General features: G+C 51.3%; 1 protein-coding gene across 3 annotated transcripts in view; it reads right to left on the bottom strand.

Annotated features, from left to right (window-relative positions):
* Window positions 1-156: 156 nt before the first annotated feature.
* The window catches only part of Vash2 (vasohibin 2), a 28,011-nt gene continuing 13,986 nt past the window's right edge, over window positions 157-14,181 (bottom strand). For 2 of the 3 annotated variants that reach the window (XM_021651054.2, XM_060364922.1), the window contains exons 6-8: window positions 9,827-10,208; window positions 9,146-9,261; window positions 157-1,973 (exon numbers count right to left, since the gene is read on the bottom strand). In XM_021651054.2, the coding sequence (XP_021506729.1) occupies window positions 1,901-1,973; window positions 9,146-9,261; window positions 9,827-10,208 (571 nt within the window). In that variant the 3' untranslated portion in view covers window positions 157-1,900. The remainder of the gene's footprint in view (window positions 1,974-9,145; window positions 9,262-9,826; window positions 10,209-14,181) is intronic. The other variant, XM_060364923.1, reaches the window with a different exon arrangement.

The raw sequence follows: 14,181 nt of genomic DNA on the forward strand, positions 1-14,181 counted from the left end.
AGTAAAGTTGAGTGATGAAGAGCAGTTTAAGTGTTTCTGTGCCTAACCTTGCTTTGGAAAATGAGTCTAAAAATCAGAAAGTAGTCGTGGACGAGGTTAGATGACAGTGTCACAGCTGGGTGCTGTTCTTTCCCCTGCCTTAGCTCAAGGTTGTCCCGCTGCTTGGCGCTGTTGGTGTCAGCTGTCCTTGAATACAGCCGGCTGCAGGCACTTGGCCCAGCCAAGTTCTGATCAGTCTACTTACCAGGTGGGGTGGATTTGAGGGGGTGGCTGCACAAGGTCTTGAGGCCTTCAAGGACCTGGAAGGAGGGTGCTGCTGTTGATGCTGGATGTGAAACCAGAGCAGCTTCCAGCATACGCAAGCCCCGTAACTACCTTGAACTCTGCTAACAGGACTCTCGAAGAGAGTGACTGAGTTCAGAATTTGAAGCTTACACGGAGTTTGAGTTTTCTGGTCCTGATCTCTAAAGGACATTAAACTTCTCCAAGAACACAGCTTTTCAGTTACTAATGCTGGTTTTTTGGGTGGAGCGGGTTTTGTGTACATGACTTTTGCCTTCCATGTGGCCCTGGCTTTTCCTGGTGTGGACTCAGTGAGCAGATGGTTAACTTCTTAGAACCCCCAAGTCACAACCAGAGGGAACATTGCTGAGCTCTCAGGACTAGCCAGTCAGCTGGAGTCGGTCGCCCGGTTTCCTGCACTGGCACGACGGCTGCAGATCTGTGGCATCTGTAGATGCTCCGGGTCAGTAGCCATCTGTGTGCCTCCTTCCTGTCTGCAAGCAGAAACTGCACTGCACTGGCCACAGGCAGGCTTACTCTGCTTCAGGGCCTGGGTCACACTGAGGCACAGCACTGCGCTGGAACTTTTCCTTTAAGACCTCCTTGAGGTCATGGTTTCCCCTAGGTTTTCCTCATGCCATGAAGTGGTGCCTAAAAAACCAACTACTGGGAACAGTCCGTCGTCACAATTGCCTTAATGTAAGACAGCAAGACACATTAACAACAGAGCCACTCAGAACCAAGGCTACCAAACGTGAGCAGAAGGAGGGTTAACCCCTACTGTCTGCCTTCTTGTCTAAGGAAATCTCTACACTGCTGCATTTTCTTCAGTGTGTGGCCTCTTGTGCTTTTTGCTGGACTCAGAAAAGGCTTAAATGTTAGTGACGGATCATGGACTAGAGCTTCGTACGTAACACGCTTGTTTAAAGAATAACACCCAGCAGATGCTTTAAGAAAATTGACTCCAACTTCCTGAAGTTTTTCCTTATTGCCGGAATTATGGTGCTTTTTTTTCCTAAAGCATTTGCATATATAACACCTTAAATCTCATCTCATGTGTGTACCAGAAAAACAACAACAACAAAAAAACCTCCAAACCATCAAAATCCCTATAGGAAACACTAGGAAAACAATACAAATAGAATATAAAAAACTCATTAAGATTGCATATCTGATGCCAAAATGTTGAGGTAATATCCACTGCTTAAAAAAACCCACCCACTGCTGCCTGTTATTGCTGAGAAGACGGGAATACTGAGTTAGTTACCTACTGTACCAAAAAGCGGGAAAGAACTCCATAACGTTTACTACAGCTGAGGCATAGAGTCCGGAGCAAGAGAACAGTCAGCAAATGGAAAAATAGAAACTACAGTGAACGTTGTCCTTGAGGTCCTGAGTGAGGCAGACAGTCAACCCAGGGTTTGTCCATCACGTCAGTCATGCCTGCTGCCTGGTGAGTTTGTCAAAGCTCACTGCTTCCACCCACTCGGACTCTATCTCCAGGCAAAGCCTTCAAAATGGAAACTGCACAAGTTCTTCAGGAATACTTGCAGCTCCTCCTGAAGCTGCTGGGGAAAGCAGAAAAGAGCACCATAGACACCTTGCTGGCCTGGCCTGGCTAGATCCGGATCTGATAGCCCACTTCGTTCAGAGTGCTGAGGTCAGCCACCTTCTTCTCAGATAGAGCAGGCCTAAGGGAAAGGCAGAAAGATGGTGGGGAGGGACCAATACACATGAATGAAGCTTTCCAAGGGCCTCCAGTGTGGGTCGCTAACCTGAAGCTCGCCTGTTCCCCACACCCACACTCCTTCAGCCTTGGCTCCGCGTCTTGATCTACTTTGAGAGGTTTTAAGTTCTAAAGGCCTTCAGTGAAGAAATTTTAAAATGTTTTGAATTTAATCACATTAACCTTTTCAAATCAAAACTTAAAAAGAAACTTGGAAATAAACATCACAGCAAAATTAACCAGACTAGCTTTTTTGAGACAGGGTTTCCCTGTTTCCCAGGGTAGCCTTGAACTTTGCATCCTCCTGCCTGAGTCTCCCATATTTGGGGATTAGAAGTGCACAGTACCATGCTCAGGGCTACAGCTTCTGAAACCCAGGACCTCCAAAGTCCTCACAAGTCACAGGATACAGACTAAGCCAAATTCTTTTGGCAGCAGTGAGCCCAAGGGTCACAGGGGGACTCGGGTTCTGGTGAACATTCTCAGTCACCGTTGCTGGCTGTGGTGGCGCACACCTTTAATCCCAGCGCTAGGGAGGCAGAGGCAGGCGAATCTCTGAGTTTGGGTCAGCCTGGTCCACAGAGTAAGTTCCAGGACAGCTAAGGATATGTAGAGAAATCCTATCTCAAATAAACAAAGAAAGAAAGAAAAAAAAGAGAGAGAGAGAGAGAAAGAAAGAAAGAAAGATAGAAAAAGAAAGAAAGTACTGTCAAGTTAGCTTTCAGAATTCACCTGAGACCACGTCATGGCAAAAAATTACCCAGTGCAAAGTGTCTTTGCTGAGAAACCCCTAGAGCCCTTGGCAGGGAAATGCCTGAGCACGGACTGAGCATGAGGAAGTCATTTAGGGGGCTAATGGCTTTCCAGGCTGGCACTGTGTAAGCATTCTAACGGCTTCCATTTTCTGATGAGCCCCTTGTCACCGTGCATTGACATGAGTAAGACTGTCAGTGAGATTTAGGATGTTAGGGTTTGTCATCTTCACAAGATGACATCAAAGATGTCTTCAAATGACGTCCAAACCGTGATGTTAAGTGCTAAAAAGTGAAAACTCAGAATAAGAAAGTTCTTAACTTAAACCTTTGAAAGACTTCACCATAGCAAGTTGTTTCCTCTTGACAGGAAAGTGGTCCAGCTCACTCAACTGAAAATGAACTGCAGACTCAGCTGCCGTCTAAGAAGGCTTGACCACCAAAACACGGCTCTCCTGGGTTAGGCCACACTCACCACTGAGCCCTCCCTAACTCCCTTTTTACTTAGTATCTGAGATGATGTCTCAGTAAGTTACCAGGTGCTCTTGAACCTGGGATCCTCCTGCCCAGCCTCTCAAATGGCCACAGCGATTCTGATAAGTTGACCTACACTCATTCCCTACGAAACAACTTGACTGTGGTCAGTAAACCTGCCAACTTGCCACTTGACCCCACTAGAGACTGTATCTTCATCGCCTGTGTCATATGGGTCCACACCATGGTTCTGTGTCTCTCTTCGTGGCTCCTGGGATGCCCAGGAGTAAACACAGTAAGAATAGAAATGCGTGGTCAGCTTCAACTGTGGCAGTGAGCTCACGGCCTTCAGGTGACAGTGTCTTTGGGTCCAGTCATGCCCTAGGTATTGGCTACTTTAAACAGGACCCCTGCCTGCAAAGCCTTGAAGAGCTGCTTCCAGGACCCACCTGAGGACCCTTCGTGGGTTAATAGCTCAAAGGAACAACGTTGCTTAAGAATGAAGGGGGGGAGGGGACGAGGGAAACATGGCAGTGGAAAGAGGAAGGCCAGCCAGGTAAAGAGGAGTCACATGGGTAGAGAAATGGAGCCAGTCTTCGGGGAAGCCAACTCCAGGGAAGAAAAGCTCTTCCCTTTCCTTCTGTGGTTGTTCATGTGTGAGTGTAGAGGTATGTGTCCTAGTGTGCACGCCGACTGCACGTGGAGGCCAGCAGCCAGCCTGTTGTCGTCCTCAACTACTTTCCACCTGACATTTTCTTGAGACAGGGCCTCTCACTGGACCTTCAGCTGGCAGACTGAGATGAGCTGGCTGGCCAGCAAGCCTCGTGAATCACCGTCTCCCCTGGCCACACAGTGGGGTTACAAAAATGCGTGCTGCACCTGGCTTTTTACACAGGGATCTGAACTTGGGCCCTCAAGCTTATGCGGCTAGCACTCAGCTGGGCCTTATCTCCAGCCCCTTTTCTAGTGATTGCCTTGTTAGAGTCCAAATTGGTCTTGAACTTGAGGACACAAGTGACCTTCCTGCCCCCACCTCTCAGGTAACTGGAGTGCACTGTTACATCAGGTGTCCCTGACTTCTCTAAGCTGCTCTTCTAGGGGTAACTCCACTCAGAAGCCACTGTGCCACCCCTCAGAAGAGAGCCGCAGGGACCTGACACAAAGGCTTCCAAACAAATGACAATCTCCACCCGTTTCTCCCTAAGAACCCTGTGGGACAGGGTTGAGAGGTAAAGAAATTGGTCTTCTGGGTAGAAGGTGTCCCAACATTCGAAGGACAGGACTACCAACCAGATGGCTCAGTAGGTAAAGGCACTTGTCACCAAGCATGATGACCTAAGTTCTACCCCCTGGACCCCCAGGGGTGGAGGTAAGAACCCAAAAGTTGCCCTTTGCCCTTCACATGTGCATATGTTCTTGCAAATAAACAAATGCGGTAATAATAGCAAGACCAAGACAGTCAGAGAGGAGCAGAATGGAGCCCTCGGGGAAGGCCCTGCTGTCCCCCTTTAGGAACTTGATCTTAATTGTAGCTGGTGAAGTCACTCTTCCCCTCCCACTCAGCTGACTCTGGTGTCAATGGGTGACACAGAGGCTCCTGAAGGGATTATTTAGGCAAGTGCAAAGACAAAGAGGAATGCAGAGCTGGGAGCAACCCAGCCTTGGGCGGAGGGACGGCAGAAGCCACTAAAACCGTCTGCGGGGCTCCAGCTGTGCGTATTTTCCACTTTGAGCACTCGGCATGTTTAGAAATGACTGGCTGCCTTAAGTAAAGGTGAAATGCCAGCCTGGCAGTGGTGTGCAAGAACCCTGCGTGATGCAGACCAGCCCAGTGAGAGCCCAGAGTCTGAAGCCACTGGGGATGCTCAAAGCTCTTTTTCTTTCCTTTCTTTCTTTTTTTGTAAGCTTTCTTCTTTTTTATTATCATTTATTACAATTTATTCAATTTGTATCCTGACTGTGGCCTCCTCTCTCTTCTCCCCCCCCCGAACCTGCCCTCCCTCCCTCTTCTCCCCCATACCCCTCCCCTAGTCTACTGGTAAGGGGAGGGTCTTCTTCCCTTTCTAGTTGAACCTAGCATATCAGGTCTCATCAGGACTGCTTGCATTGTCTTCCTCTGTGGACTGACAAGGCTGTGCTCCCCCCAAGGGGAGGTAGTCAGAGAGCCTGCCACCGAGTTCCTGCCAGAGAATATCCCTGTTCCCCTTACTAGGAGATCCCCACTTGGAAACTGACTTTATGGGCTACATCTGAGCCAGGGTTTTACGCCCCTCCCCATGCACTGCCCTTAGTTGTGGTATCATTCTCTCTCTCTCTTTTTTTTAATTATACTTTATTTACTTTGTATCCCCCCTCTAGTTCCCTCCCTCTTCCCCTCCCAACCCCTCCCTTCCTCCCCCTTCACCACACACTCCCCTCCCCAAGTCCACTGGTAGGGGAAGGTTTCTTTTTCTTCCTTCTGATCCTAGTCTGTTAGGTCTCATCAGGAGTGGCTGCATTGTCTTCCTCTGTGGCTTGGAGGGAGGACTCTGGCTAAAATGCTCAATACCCACTCCAAAAGGCAAAGAGGATGGACACCAGAAGAAGAAAACAGGAAACAAGTCAGGAGCCTCCCACAGAGGGCCTATGAAAGGCTCTGTCCTGCAGAATATCAAAGCAGATGTTGAGACTTATGGCCAAACTTTGGGCAGAGTGCAGGGAATCTTATGAAAGAAGTGGGAAATAATAGTTAGAGCTGGAGAGGACAGGAGCTCCTCAAGGAGAGCAACAGAACCAAAAAATTTGAGCACAGGGGTGTTTCCTGAGACTCATACTCCAACCAAGGTCCATGCATGGAGATAACCTAAGACCCCTGCACAGATGTAGCCCATGGCAGTTCAGTGTCCAAGTGGGTTCCATAGTAATGGGAACAGGGACTGCCTCTGACATGAACTGATTGGCCTACTCTTTGATCACCTTCCCCTGAAGGGGGAGCAGCCTTACCAGGCCACAGACAAAGCTGTTTCTTTTAAAAAGCAAAACTAGCGAGTTGGACCAAAACTTTGGAGAAAGATGTGAGAGAAGAGCCTTTTGTTGATATATGTCTAGGAGCCAAAGGCCCTGCCCAGTCTGTGCCCGTGGCTCTCTTCCAGCTGTCTTTTTCCCTGTCACCAGGCCCACGGCTCCCTTCCCCTGGCACAAGGCCACAAGAGGCACAAGCCACCAGCCTCTGTCTACCTGAGCATCTCTAACCCCTCCCTGACCCTAAGCCCTCACTGGAGCAACCTATCCCTCTGACCCTGGCTCCCCAAAAGCCTTGTGTCCTGAATTCCTCACTTCATTTTGAACCTTCACCTCTTCCTCTTGTGTATTTCCACCTTGTGGCCAAAAATAGTGTAATTCTCTTCAGGTCTGCAAGGAAAAAAATCCAGAGGGAATACTACATTCTACAAACTGCGTCAAGGACTCTGCTGTCTCCCCTCCCCATCACAGGTAAGGAAACCAGGGCCCAAAGAAACAGCTTGCCCACAGCCACTTGCTGGTTCGCTTGGTCAGTGCAGGGTTCATTGTGTGCTCTCCTCCTAGCTCCCTCCATCACTCTCCCTTTCCCAGGCTTAGCCCTGTCACCCTGTGCACCAAAGGTCCCTGGAATCCAGTGTCTTCCGCTCCTCCCCACAACCTCCTCAGGACCTACTCCTCCACAAACCTCACCATCCACAGTTTTTGAGTTTACACATTTGCCACTGGGCCACAAGTCCTCATTTTGGTCCTCCTGGAGCTCCCAACTCTGGGATTAAACTGAACCCTGAGGTATGAAGGGAGGAAGGTGACAAAGGAGAACCCCCTCTCCCCCCACCACCTGTCTCCATTTTTCTTCCTCTAGCCCACCTGGTGGATGGAAGAAGGGGTAGTGGTCCCCCAGAGCAGGGCAGGGGTGGGTGGCCGTCACCAGGGACAAGGGCAGCAGCACTCACCCCTGAGCCAGCCTCGCCATCTTAGCCATCCCTTCCTCATCTCCTAGTCAGGCTTGTCTTCTCTGGCCTCCTCAGAGTAGCTCATCTTTTTCTCTCCTTCTTTCCTCAGCAGTTTAAACTGTCACTTCTGGGGAGATGCCTCCAATTTTAAATCTGTCCTTAAGCCCTGAGTGTCTGTTATGGGTGTTTTCTAGAACACTCCCTCAAGAAGCCTGAGAAGCACCTCAGAGCCCATAGTCTCAGCTCACACTTGCCTCTAGACAAGTGTGATGACTTGACTAGACATCAAGCCATCAGACTCTTGACCGCATCCAGATTGCTACCCTGCTCTGTCCCCTGGCACTTACTCTGTTAATTCCTTTTACTGTTAAGAACTTTCCACACCTCTCCCTACATTAAGTTCCTGTGGGTCCAGGGACAAGGGATCCATCCAGAAACATTGACTCTAAAATACTGAACTGCCAATTGCTATCATTCAGAGCAGAGATCCATTGCCTCAAAAGGAGGTGTTCTTCCTGGGTGCTGGTCCAGGGTCTGGAGGGAAGAGCACCCTCTGTAACCAGCTCACCCCTGCTGCTTATAGGACAGAGGGGACATCAGACCAAATGACAGGGCTTCCCCTCCCACTATGGAGTCCCTGTCACGGACCCTTCAGGAAGGGTTTTTCTCCATTCACACTTCTGAGACGGCAGTGCAGTTAGAATGGATGACTAAGTCAAAGAGAGCTTGGGCTCGGTGAGGGCTGGTGTGACAAGAGGGTGGCAAAGTGAGGGCTGGTGTGAAGCTCAGAGGACGGCATGCTGAGGGCTGGTGTGAAGGTCACAGACGGGCTGAGACTAGAAGGCCACACATTCACTGTAGCAGCCACCTTTCTCTCTGAAGAAATGGGCCTGTGCTAGAGTCTTCTTCTCAGCCTCTCTTGCCACAGAAGCCCTGCACGCCCTCCTCCCATGCCTGAGCACCTGTCGTCTGCCAGCTGTCCGTGCTAACCTGGGAAATGGAGTGAAGAGCCTTTCTTTAAACTGAAAACCCTTTGTCCTACCCTCTACCTCCAAACAGAACCAGCCCCTCTCCACTGTCCCTCCCTAGAGTCCAGGGAGTTGTATTGGCTCCCTAACTGACCAGCTACTGGCTTCTGGTTTTCTCCCCAAAAAGTGAGCACTGCAGAACATTGCCTGCATCGCCTCATTAGAACATGCTTTTGTGAAAGTGGCTTACCATTAACAAGCCACACCCCATGATCTCATTAGACCTGCTCAGCAATGTTGGTGACAAGTGAGAAATCATTCTTCGCCTCTTACGAATGCAGACCACGGCTCCCTTAGGACCAGGGTCTGCCTGCTACATGGCTACCTGTGCTGAGCAGGGATTTAGCCTATGTACTGCCCCAGCCCCCGGTATGCAAGGGGCCGCCATGGCAACCTGCTGCCATTACTTTAGCAAACAGCAACTTTTCAGTGTGACCACAGCTTCAGTGACATCACTGGGGACTCTGGGGACTCTTAGCAGCTCAATTGTCATGTCTTATGTGAGTCGTAAGGAAAAGCAGTAGCGGCATCACCAGCCTTGGTAGTTAGCCAAGGATGAGGAAGAGCCAGGTAGCATTCCTGGGCCACTACCAGCTAACGGCCACCACATCCTGCTGGGCACAGCAGAATGCAGGTCTGTGACCCTGACAGATTTGAACTCACACTCCGGAGAGCTACAGGAACTGCCATGGTGGCTCCTAAGTAGCTAGGCTGACTCCAGATCCAAGCTTCCTGACTCAACTCCCAGGGTCCTCCATTCTTGGGTCTCCCCTGGCTCTCCCTCCATCTCTATACTCACCTCATCTTCAGCAGAGCACTGCTGGGGTGGCACAGCTGCCTGAGAGCGGCAGGCATGGTGTCTCCACCATGACCTATGAATAGGGAATCCTCCCCCCAGGCCGGGACACCCCAAAATGTGTGTACACTCACGACTTGTCTCGCCTGCCGAGCCTCCTTGGAGGGCTTGCTTGTCTCCTTCGGGGAGACAGGGATTTCCCCCGGCTTCTCACTTGGGTTGGAGAGTGGGCACTTGCCGGTTTCAAGATCTGAAGAAGATAGAGGACTCGGCCACACTGGATCCTTAAGCACCCCATCTCTCACCTTCCCCAGCACGACACCCCAGCTCCAGCCCGCCCAGGACGCACATTCCCTCATTCTGCCCTGGGAAAGGATGAGGGCTCCACTTCCCGAGAGTGAGCCCCCTTTCCTGTGGAGGGAGGGGAGCCGATCCCTGGCCGGCAGCCTCCTGGAGCTGTCTGCTTAGGAGTTTCTCGCCCTGGGAGGCAAGGTCTCCTCTACAGTACTGAACAGCAGCTCCTGCTGCTCCTCCCGCAGCCCACATTTACCACCCAGGCCCTGAGGAGTGAAGACAGGCAAGCCTGAGTGGAATAGCCACGTCTCAGTGTCCCCAGGGACAGCTGTGGTCACAGCTGCCTCAGGCTCCTCCCACTGTTGTTCCCCGTGATGGAGAACATCCTTGAACTGTGAACCAAAATACTCTCCTTCCCTCCTGTCCGTACTTTGGGGTCAGGGACTTGGTCCTGTGTATAGAGTAGCCGATACAAATGGGAAGGAGGCCCCCACACCACATGCGCCTGTCCGGTCGCCCACCTTCATCCGCATGTCCCTGGCGTACTTCTCCAGCTCCTTCCTGATGTCAGCCCGCAGCATCTTGGAGACGTTGAGGACGAGCTGCTTCCACTCGATGGGCTGGAAGCTGTGAGGCTCGTGCGGCACGCACAGCCCGAGCTTGACCTTCTTGACTGTGTGCAGGTACTTCTTATAGCAGTCTTCAAAGTCAAAGACAAGGTCGCTCAGGGTCCGAAAGATCAGCGGCTTGTCCATCAGCTCGGCCCTTCGGCTCATGCCCAGGGAGCCATAGTAGCCGTTGTAGTAAATCCCCAGCACGACGTGGTGAAAGTAGTTTCCTGAGAAGTAGGTTTTAAAGCTGATGGGGAACCGCTCAATGGAAGGCTGGCCGTTGGTTAAGTATCTCAGGCAAGCGGAGTCAAGGAACAGACGGAGGGGGCCTTAAGAGTTCAGAGAGCACAGCCTTCCAGGAGATACCACTCCTGGGCCCAGGGAGTCATCCCCCACCCGCCCCCGCTCCTCCACCTGCACCCTCCTACCAACTCCTGGAGCTCAGTATCTAACCTTTCCTGGAATCTGCGGTATCTTTGAGTATCAAATCTGGTGTATTACCAAGCAAATATGGGATGTCTGAGGACGGCCTGGACCCCTGAGCACAGTCCTGAGTGACTTGCTCCTGCTCACTGACCCTCTGTTCTCATCTCCTTATCTGACTGCCAAGAGGCCCTGGACATTTTTGGAGGATACATCCTGAAGTCATAACAAATGCACAGGAGCCAGGAATGGTGGCACACACCTTTAACCCCAACTCTTAAGAGGCAGGGCCTGACAGATCTCTGTGAGTTTGAGGCTAGCCACAGCTACTTCATGAGACCCTGTGCTAAGAACAGTTGAGTCCACTGTCCTTAGCACATACATCCCCGGTAAGGAGCTGCGAGTTTAGATGACGGTGGTTTGAACAAGACCGGCACCCACAGGTGCGGGTATCTGAATGGCTGGCCCAGTTGGCAGAACTGCCTGCTGGGGAAAGGCTAGAAGGCGTGTCACTGGGCATGGGCTTTGCGAATCAAAATCCCACACCATTCCCCACCAGCTCTCTCCGGCCTCTTGGTCTGCTCTCCAGATGCAAGCTCTCAGCCACTGCTCCAGAGCCATGCCTTCCTGTTTCACCCTCTGAAACTGTGAGCCCCCAAGTGCGCTTTCTTCCATCAGTGGCCTTGGTCAGTGTCTTTCCACAGCAATAGGGTGTAGCTAAGACAGGGATCTTCAGATGACTTTTACATAGCACAACATACTAGGAAACTGTGAGATACAGTGGTACAGGCTACAGCTGAGCAGAAAACATTTACTTCACCAGCAGGAGACCCCAGGCTCATCCCTCAGTACAGCTAAAAGACAAAGTGATGCCAAGCACAGTGCCACAGGCCTGTCATCCTAGCAGCTGGGAGGCTAGAGGAAGTGCAGGGCCAGGCAGGAATACATAGCAAAACCATCTCAAAGTAATTATGACACTTATTAAAACATGCAACTAAACAAACCAACGTAGGTTGCTTACTTGTGGCAGGAGCAGCTTTCGGCTTCTCTCCCAGGGAAGCCTGTTTCTCCCCGTGCACCTGGGAGCAAGCACAGTCTTCCCCGTGGATGGCCATAGCAGCCGTTCCTCCAAAATACTTGACATAACTCGGAAAACAATTTTAAGGTCCATGTATGGCATGCACGGGAAAGTGTGCACGCACATTAGCCAGCTGCGAAGTGGCTGTCCAAGGGACCCTGAGCTAAAGTGACAAGACATAAAAACAGGCTGGGGAGGCAGCTTAGTCTGTAAAGACTCGCTGGGTTCAATACCCAGAACCCAGGTTTGCAATCCCAAGCCGGGAAAGTAGAAACAGGCAGATTCCTGGGGCTCACTGGCCAGCCAGCTTAGCTCACCTGGGCCAGTGGCAGGTGCTGCCTCAAAACGACAGACAGATAGACAGATAGTAGACAGATGATAGATGGATAGATAGTAGACAGATTATTAATAGAAGATGATAGATAATGGGTGATAGATTAGATAGATGGATAGAGATGATAAGCTGATAGATGGTTGATAGACAGACAGACAGATGCCTGAGAACCCACAGCTTAAGTTGTGCCCTGGCTGCACATGTACCCTCACACACACACACACACACACACACACACACACACACACGAGAAAAAGGAGGACAGGTGACTAGAAGTCAGCCAAACCTATCAGCTATCAAGGAAACGTTTCCCAGATGTCGGGAAGCTCTGGGAGACACCGCGACCTGAATCACTCTCCCATCCCCAGGGGAAAGCAGGACAACCGAAAGCTGACACAGCGGAGCTGTAGCTGTGGATGGAGGCTGTGCCAAGAGTCCGGTTTCCCTGAGAGGAACTGCCAGAAGCTCCCTCGCTGCCTTGCTCTTCTCTGAAATGTCAGAGGTAAGAATAAAACCACAGGCCCTGGCCTCCTAGGTCTATTCTGTCCAAGCCTCCAGGTGATTCCAGGACCGGATGTTCAGATGCATGACAATGCCCGAAGAACATGGTGGCCTACACACGTGCATACTCAGAGGGAGGCTAACAGGGCTGAACAGAGATTGTCTATGCAGAGAAGGGCCCGGCCTCCTGTCCCCCATGGCCTCTAGCCTACAGCTCCCAGCAATGGTTCCAGCAAGAGGCTCTGCTTGCAGTGCAGGTAACTCTTGCCAGTGAAGAGTGTAGCCCTGAGCTACCTGTAGTCCACAGCCTGGCCCCCTGCTGGACTCCCTAACGTTTCCCCTTTTTATGTGGAACAGGGAGAAGAGACTCTGGTTGCCATTTTTCAAATGCTAACTAAGGCATAGATGCAGTTGGTCATACTTAGGTAAGACTCTGCAAGGGGCAGAGAAGCACAAAACTCCCTGTCCTGTGGAAAGGTCCTGTAGCAGTGGGTGCATGGCCCTGGCTTTAATACCCACCAATATATACACACACAAAGTGCATACATAACAAAGCCTAAGACCCTAGGTAATCTGGGGCCAGAGGTGTGGCTCTCTGGGGTTAGTATGGACAAAGCACTGAGTTCGGTCCCTAGCACTTCAAAGAGCAAAAACAAAACAAAAATGTTCAAGAGGGGCTGAGGAGAAGGCTCAGTTGTTAAAGTACTTGGTGTGCTGCCAGGCAGTAGTGGGCACGCCTTTAATCCCAGCCCTTGGGGGGCAGAGGCAGCTGGATCTCTGTGAGTTCACAGCCAGCCTGGTCTACAGTGTGAGCTCCAGGACAGCTGGGGCTACACAGAGAAACCCTGTTTTGAAGAATAAGTACTTGGATCCCCATGCCCATGTGAAGGAGTCAGACATGGTGGTACAGATTTGTAACCCCAGAACTGGGGAGCAGAGACAAGGGCCAAACCAGGGTGCTTCCAGTTTAGTGTGAGACCGTGCCTCAAAAGCCAGGTAAGTGATTAGGGGCTGTCTCAATGGGCTGAAGCTCTTATTACACAGGCAAAGGACCTGAGTTCAATACCAAGGACTCTCAGAAAGTCAAGCACAGCTGAACACAGCTGGAACCCCAGTTCCACTGTGAGCGGCAGGCAGGAAGGGCTCTGGACGCCTGTGGGCCATATGGTTTTCTGGGCACAGTAACAGACAAGGAGACCCTGTCTCAGATGAGGAGGAGGCTGACCACCAACACCCGAGGTTGTCCTGACTGCCACACTCATGCCACAGCAAGTGTGTGCCCACACTTACAAACATACACGCATACACTTACACACGTTACACACACAAAGGCAGAGAGTGGTAAAATGCACTGACGTTAAGCTGCGCTCTCTGCATCCACACACGCACACTCTGGCGTGTGCATCTGCAGCCGAGAGCACACACATGCAGAGAGCACACATGTCAAGCACCCTCTTGTCCCATCTCATCAGGAAGTGCCTCTTCCACCGATCCCTGTCTCCTTCCTGGCTTTCAGCCTTCCTCTGTGTTTCCTTAAGTCTGTGTCCTGCTTAGTTTTTATTGTCAACTTGACGTGACTTAGGGTCACGTGGAACGGGGGACCCTCAGCTGAGCAGCTGCCCCTGCCTGCCTGTCCTGGCTGGTGGTTGGTGTGGAGGGCCCAGCTGCTGTGGCCGGTGGCCTAGGCAGGCGGGCCTGGGCTGCATAAGAAAGCTGAGAACGAGCCAGGGTCAGGCCAGTGGACTTTCTTCCCGGTCTCTGCCCTGCCTTCCCTCCTTATGGACTCCGACCTGGAAGTGTTAGCAGGAATAAGCCCTTTCCTCCCCTGTGCTGCTCTGGCCCCGGCGTCAATCACAGCAACAGAAAACAAACGAGGACAGCCTCGTTTGTGGCTTTTTTGTGTCCACCTAGATAAAATACTTTAAAGGT

The sequence above is a fragment of the Meriones unguiculatus genome, chromosome 11, assembly GCF_030254825.1.
Source record: "Meriones unguiculatus strain TT.TT164.6M chromosome 11, Bangor_MerUng_6.1, whole genome shotgun sequence".
Taxonomy (NCBI): domain Eukaryota; kingdom Metazoa; phylum Chordata; class Mammalia; order Rodentia; family Muridae; genus Meriones; species Meriones unguiculatus.